The 8050-nt window shown below is 33.5% G+C and overlaps 1 protein-coding gene across 4 annotated transcripts; it reads left to right on the plus strand.

Annotated features, from left to right (window-relative positions):
- The first annotated feature begins 7 nt into the window (after window positions 1-7).
- LOC140057293 (uncharacterized) lies at window positions 8-8040 on the plus strand. Of its 4 annotated transcripts, XM_072102886.1 has the most exons (7): window positions 8-253; window positions 1670-1893; window positions 2569-2658; window positions 2855-3052; window positions 4819-5519; window positions 7447-7542; window positions 7888-8040. In XM_072102886.1, the coding sequence occupies exons 1-7, from the start codon at window positions 169-171 to the stop codon at window positions 7889-7891; spliced, it is 1398 nt and encodes a 465-aa protein (XP_071958987.1). In that variant the 5' UTR covers window positions 8-168; the 3' UTR covers window positions 7892-8040. The 4 variants fall into 4 exon arrangements, with proteins under 4 accessions (XP_071958987.1, XP_071958986.1, XP_071958989.1 ...); XM_072102885.1 differs by lacking the exon at window positions 7888-8040 and having other exon boundaries at window positions 7447-7640; XM_072102888.1 differs by lacking the exon at window positions 7888-8040 and having other exon boundaries at window positions 6341-7539.
- Window positions 8041-8050: the final 10 nt, after the last annotated feature.

The raw sequence follows: 8050 nt of genomic DNA on the forward strand, positions 1-8050 counted from the left end.
GATCTCGACCCGATCATCCCCCTGGCAGCGCATATGGCGCGGCGTTTCATTTTTCATATCTGAGCAGCTGGTATTGTATACTGTACTTTTGAGCTGGTCAAGTCAAGTCAATTGCTGACTGGATTGTAATTTGTAATTCTTTTTTATCACACAGCATATTGAACACAAATGGAGTTTTCAACAGAGACAGAAAAGGTGGAAGAGCTGATTTTAGATTTTGCTCTTCAGAATAACATGTATCAGGTGATACAAGGTACTGTAGAGGCCTACTTCTACTAGCTACTACTAGGCCCTACTAGGCCTAGGCTAGGCATATTCCATTAAATAAAAATCAATCATACCAATGTCTTTTTTGTTTTTTTAAAAATATTTTGTTATTATAAAAAAGATGTATAGGCCCTAGTAGGCCTAGGCCTATGTTTAGAAAAAATTAGGTCAACATAAATCATTTTGTATCATGTTTGTATTTTTGTTAATTTTAGCTTCCGAGCAAAAGAATAAATTAACAAAAATAGAAATTTCCAATAGGTGTGGTGAATTTAGTCCAAAATGGGGAAATTTCTGTCCAGAATGGAGAAATGGTGGCGCTATGTCGTGTCCAAAATGGAGAAATTTCTGTCCAGGATGGGGAAGTGCTGTCCAAAATAGGGAAGCTGTCTAAAATAGAGAAATCCGATTTGTCCAAATGGGGAAATTTCTGTCCAGAATGGGGAAGTGCTGTGTCCAAAATGAAGCTGTCCAATATAGAGCAATCCGATTTGTCCAAAATGGGGAAATTTCTGTCCAGAATGGAGAAATATTTTGTCCAGAATAAGGACAAAAGCGATAGATGGCGCTGTAATCGTGTCCAAAATGGGAAAGCTGTCCAATACATAGAAATCTGATTTTGTCCAAATGGGGAAATTTCTGTCCAGAATGGAGAAATGGTGGCCCTATGTCGTGTCCAAAATGGGGAAATTTCTGTCCAGGATGGGGAAGTGCTGTCCAAAATAGGGAAGCTGTCTAAAATAGAGAAATCCGATTTTTCCAAATGGGGAAATTTCTGTCCAGAATGGGGAAGTGCTGTGTCCAAAATGAAGCTGTCCAATATAGAGCAATCCGATTTGTCCAAAATGTGAAAATTTCTATCCAGGATCGGGAAGTGGTGTGTCTAGGGAACCCTGTCCAATATAGAGAAATCCGAGTTGTCAAAAGTGGGGAAATGTTGTCCAAAATAGAGAAACTTTCAACAGAGAAATCTAATGTTGACAAATTTCTCCAGAGGGAAGTGCTGTGTCCAAAATAGAGAAACTACAGTATCCAATATAGGCCTAGAGAAATCCGATTTTTCCGAATTGTATAAAAGTACAATGCGTGCGCACTATTGAACGATCTTTCAATAGTGCGCACGCCATGTTTCCCACAATCGTCAAATCAAACAATCTTCAAATGAAATAATCTCTTTTCTTTCTTTTTGTTTTTCTTTTATTTTATTATAAATATGTTTACTGAACCACTTTGGAAATCAGTACATTTGGATTGAAAGTGTACAGTATTTCAATTTAAAGAAAGAACAAATAATAATAATAATAATAAAAATGACAGGAATTGAATTAGGTGTTGTACAGTATAATAACAATGAAATTACCCAATTTTCAGAACTAATTACATTTTTTTTTGGTCTAAAAAGGCTTCACAGCTAATAAAGGACAGGAGTATTTCTTGAAATACCGTAGAAGCACGTCCATTTCTGATGTCCGTATATTTTCGCCAACAATCAGCTTGATAGTTAAGAATGAAGATATTGAAAATTTTGATAAAGTCATTAGGATGCTGACACACATGTATGAAGAACACCCTGAGGCAGTGTCCCTTCAAAGCTTTTCACAAATAATGATTGTCTTTAAGATAAAGGTAAAAAAAGACAAATGCCACTTTTTTTGATATTCATGGATATTCTTTACTTGCAGACATAAGTTTTCACTGATCAAGTGCAGGAATTCTTATTCTAAAACACATACTGTACAGTACATCATCCATACATACAGATTGTTAACATGAAAATGCTGTAAGCTGAAAATACTATACTAAGTGATATTTTTATACAATTTTTAAAATCTGGCTTTAATTTGTCAACAATGAAATGTAAACATACTTTATATTAATCTCGGACATAATTTCTTGGTTTATAATAGTACCTGTATGCATGTATGTTTGAGTTTCCGCTCAGAACATTGTGATTAGTTAATTCTTCCCTTTTATCATTAACTTTATCATTTGCATTAAACTCCCATCAATTCAAATTATTTGTCAGTACTGTAGTAGTACAGTATTGTTTAGGCCCTACTCATTCTTCTTCCTACATTGTTAAGCGTTGATAATATGGCATTTCTTAGACTACAAACAATACTAATCTTTCCCCCATTGTAAATGAACTAATCTTCACAATGCAGACATTGCTAATATCAGGAAAACAGGTTTTATTTATTTTACTTGATGTTCCGAAATGGAACTTAATTGCTGCTTTTCATTTTAAAAAGTTTCTTGAAAATCACAGCCTAATAGCATAAGTTTTGTTTCTATTTACAGACCATTCTTTATGAAATGTCCAAAGAGTTTCAATTCAGCAAAATGTTATCTAAACTTGATGAGTACTTTCCAAGTAAACCAAATAACCCAGTAAGTATAATTAATTATCAATAGACTCGAAAAAATTGTTGTTTTTCAATTCGTGCTGAAACTTTTAAAACAAATTAGAATGAATGGCAATACAGAGGAAAAGATACATGATCAATATTTAGGTAGAAATAATTATGTTTATGAATGTTCAATTGCAGTTATTGGGTATTGACATTACATTATTTTTTAAATCTAGAAGATTCACAAGTATAAGACTGAATCATGGCGAAAAATACTCAAAGGAATGATTTGTAGCCAACCAAAAGAGAGACTTCGTATTAAGGAACGTTTGGAAGAGCAATACAATAAGAAATATAGACACAGATTTGAAGAAGATGTTAGAAAAATTGTAAAGAAATTTAAAGCATGTCTACCCAGGCCCATCTTGGAGCAGGTATGGAAATAATGTCAACATTGTAAAAGTTTCGCATTGCACCATTTCACTAATTCTGAAAAATGATTATGGAATTTTGAAATTATACTATATAATATTTTTTCCAGTCAGGGTTGAAGTGGCTTGATTTTTAAAATTGATAAAGTTAGGAATTAACTGGAAATATTTACACAATTTTTAAAAAATCGTCAAAGTTGGGAAATATCGTTTAAAGTTGTCTACAGCAATTTCTATTTTATAAAATATAAACATTGATAATCAACACCACTTACTTTTCGTCAGTGGTGGCAAAGCGTTATGACATTTTTAAAATGGTAAATATAGAACTTTTTTTCAAATGTTAAAGAGATTCACTACTTGCTTCACTACTTGCTTCACTACTTGCTTCACTACTTGCTTCACTACTTGCTTCACTACTTGCTTCACTACTTGCTTCACTACTTGCTTCACTACTTGCTTCACTACTTGCTTCACTACTTGCTTCACTACTTGCTTCACTACTTGCTTCACTACTTGCTTCACTACTTGCTTCACTACTTTGGTTCATGTTAAAAGAATACAGTAATATAATAATAAGCGTTTGTGACCAAATGTCAATTTTCCTGAAAATCAATAGGCATGTTCTGTAAGTATTTAACTATTTTACACACAAACATTCGGGACGATAACTTAAAAATTGTGGATGCTATCGTGCTAACAAACAAATGAAAGTGAAGTACTTCGCAAAATATATCAAGGAAAACTATATTCAGAGAGAGAGGCTCACTACTTATGTAGATGTTTTGATCCATTTGAGGGTGACCTATTTAATATCTCATATTATGGAAGATACAGGTAAGTCGGATTTTAATATACTGTAATAAGCTTTTGTGATGTGACCAATATATCAATTTTCCTGAAAATCCATAGGCATGCACTGTAAGTATATTCCTATTAACACCAACAAATTCAGGATGCTATCGTGCAAACAAACAAAGCAAGTACTTGGCAGTATATACCAGGGACAAATATTTGGATAGAGAGGGTTTACTACTTGTTAGGTCCATGTTAAAAGAATACAGGGGGCCTGCTATTTCATCTCAGATGAAAGATACAAGTAAGTCAGATTTTAATATAAGCTTTGGTGACTTGACCAATCAAAAATTCAGGACGATAACTTAAACATTGTGGACGCTATCATGCTAACAAACAAAGCAAGTACTATACTTGGCAAAATTTTGTTTTTGCCAAGACTACATAACCTCCTTTACAGAGGTAATAAATAGCTGGTTAACTAAGGTAAGTTACTGAAAATTGGTAAAAAAATAAACTATCACTAAACAATTAGATTGTTCTTATACTATATTAATAAATGATAGATACATTTTGAAAGATTAGACATTGGTGCATATGTACAATTGATGTTTTTGACCACAAATATAGCCATAAATTGTATATTGGAAAACCATATTCCTATATCTTTAACAAACTATGATATCATTTGTGAACCATTTGATTAATCAGTTTTTAATGTTCAGTTTCAACAATTTTTAGCTTTTTACTTTGACCCCATTCCTGTCAATTATTAACGTAAAGCCCTTTTAAAAATCGTTGAATCTGGTTTTAAACTCAATGCAACTCGACTGCAACTCAATGTCTTAAGTTGAACTTTTGCAATATCTTTGATTCCTTTCTAAATTCGACTACTTTTTTATACCTGGCATTAAATATTTACAGTACAGTATGTGTCATATTTGATACTTTTTTCATCTTAATTCTACATTTAGATTGTTAATGAAACTGAAATTTCACCACCACACTACAATTTGCAGTTGTCACAAAAATCTGTTCTTGATAAATTGTTATACAAATGTTTCCAATGTGCTCCTACTGAAGAGACTTTATTGTTGATATTAGAGGAAGTATGGAATGCTGAAAGTCACCAAACACAAAGCATACAGGAAAGCCAGCTTTTTAATTTCATTTGCTCACAATCTGTCATGTCATCACAAGCTTCTCAAGAAAACGAAATAGTACATCAGTTAGTCTCTTATTTAGAGGCTAATAGTCAGAGTTTAAGCAGTGAGAGTAATGAACCCTTGTTTGCTATTATTTGCCCAAAAACAGCTGGAGAGTATTCTAGAGGAGACAGTTCTGAAAGTAGCAAATCAATCACACTTCTTAGAAATCCTCGTGAAATTATCCTACCAGGAGACAACATAAGAGGTGTTCAAATGTCACATTCTGATCTTAAAAACAAGGAAAAAACACAAACCTGTTTTGAACAGTCAAGAACATATGTTAACTCTGCAAAAACTCCACAAATGTCTGACATAGAAAATGTGGCAATAATAGTTAATGATGATGACGAAACCAACAAGGTATTGGTAATTACAGATGATGACCAACAAGCAAAACCTGACAATATTCCAATCGAAGGAAAAGATGGGAATCTTGACAAAACAGATATTCAAGGACTTTCTATAAAGTAAGTACATATTATATTGAACTAATTAACAAAATTGATCTGTTTTATTTGGCAACAACCCGTATTACAAGCTTTTCAAAACATTTTCTAGCCACTATCTGCCTCCTTCTTCGATTTAGTTGCTGCCTTCAACAATTTGAAGATTTTGCAACTATGAGGTCTAATAGAAGGTAGTGACTGTGGCTATGTGAACTAGTACACTGGGCTAATCCCCTACTCAACTCAAAAAAATGTTAAAAATAAGCTCTTTCTTAGTTCAAATAAACTAGTAAAATCCCTATTCTTTTGTACACAAATGTAAAAATTATCCACTATATACCCACCAACGTTTTTTGCCATTTTTCATTTTCTAGGGTGTTACCGGATATGTTATTATATCGGTTCAACTACCTAACTACTGAAAAAAGTCTGTCCAAATTTTGTATTTTTCCATTTTAATGATGTATTGTCCCCCAAAAAACATGAAAAATAAATCAAACTTTGAATAGATTATTTTGTATTTTTAATAAAGTCAATCACTTTGTAGAAAAAAAACAACAAAAATGAATTTTTTCACTTTTCACAAAATAATTGGTTCAATTCAACCAAAAACCCATTGGATGGCAGCCAATTTGACTATTGTTTTTTAGGTAAATACATTTTTTTTTCGATCCAATCAAAATAGATAAGTATTAGGTGACATTAAAATTCATGTTTATTTGTTTTGATTTTTAAACATTTTTTATGCACATTTTAAACCAGATATTAAATTCATGCCTACCTGAGTGCACACAAGCATTCTGTGTACACTGGCTAGAATATAAGACTTGTTCTACCACCAGAACCATGGAGCGAGCTTAAACCTTTACCAATATTATGGCTACGTATTACTGTTCCACTCACTCGCATGTGTAAACACAAGGAAGTATACCGTAGGCAACGTATTACTGTTCCACTCACTCGCATGTGTAAACACAAGGAAGTATACCGTAGGCTACGTACTGTTCCACTCACTCGCATGTGTAAACACAAGGAAGTATACCGTAGGCTATGTACTGTTCCACTCACTCGCATGTGTAAACACAAGGAAGTATACCGTAGGCTACGTACTGTTCCACTCACTCGCATGTGTAAACACAAGGAAGTATACCGTAGGCTAGGTACTGTTCCACTCACTCGCATGTGTAAACACAAGGAAGTATACCGTAGGTTACGTACTGTTCCACTCACTCGCATGTGTAAACACAAGGAAGTATACCGTAGGCTACGTACTGTTCCACTCACTCGCATGTGTAAACACAAGGAAGTATACCGTAGGTTACGTACTGTTCCACTCACTCGCATGTGTAAACACAAGGAAGTATACCGTAGGCTACGTACTGTTCCACTCACTCGCATGTGTAAACACAAGGAAGTATACCGTAGGCTACGTACTGTTCCACTCACTCGCATGTGTAAACACAAGGAAGTATACCGTAGGCTACGTACTGTTCCACTCACTCGCATGTGTAAACACAAGGAAGTATACCGTAGGCTACGTACTGTTCCACTCACTCGCATGTGTAAACACAAGGAAGTATACCGTAGGCTACGTGCTGTTCCACACACTCGCATGTGTAAACACAAGGAAGTATATCGTACAAGATACAACTTTATTGTCTTTGTCAAAAATGAATGTTGGTTGACAACAATTTTGATTAAAAAATGTGTATTATTTGTGTATTAAATCAAGCCCGTTGAAAAATGTTTGCATCTTGTTTTATTAACTATCACTTATCAGTATCTGTTATACAATTCTTTAATATGTATGTGTGCAACGTTTCAACTTGTTGTCAACAAAAAATCTTCATCTGGCAATGACTAGATCAAATGAAGCATAATTGCTTGCATGTTTTCAGGGAGCATTGTACAAATGCTGATATTGTGTGTATGTCTACTATATTTGCAGGTTTAATCCAGAATGTACATCAACACAATACAATATTATCAATGATGTTTGTGTAGATTCACAGGGATATGCTGGTGGAGTTGAACATGCAGGCAAGTATGTAACAATTGAACAATAATGTAGTGTAATAATCCAAGTGTAGGTGTTTAATTTTACAAAAAAAGTACACCAAATATGTATATATAGTGACAATCTATATCTGTCCGGGTGCCAAGGTGAGTTTTTTTTTGGGTCTAGCCTATCATAGAAGCATTATCATGCTTCTTTATTTTCTCAAATTTATGATGGCGTCATTCAAAGAGGCATTCCTCAAATATAATAGTAAAGTTACAGCCAAATCCATTTAATATAGATGATTGTTACATGCTCCTTATAATTATATTGTAATCAAATACAATGACATACTGTACGACTCTTATCATTATTATTTATTCTTTACAGATAGTGAAGATATGTCATTTTGAAGAAAAAAGAAAAATGTAATGACTACACTCAGATTATCATGTTCCAATCACAGAAGCATATTCACATTAGGTTTTTGGAGCAGTGTAATTTAGAAACATTTTGAAAAAGAACAAATTATATACTATGTTTTTATAATATT

Source organism: Antedon mediterranea, chromosome 8 (genome assembly GCF_964355755.1).
Source record: "Antedon mediterranea chromosome 8, ecAntMedi1.1, whole genome shotgun sequence".
NCBI lineage: Eukaryota > Metazoa > Echinodermata > Crinoidea > Comatulida > Antedonidae > Antedon > Antedon mediterranea.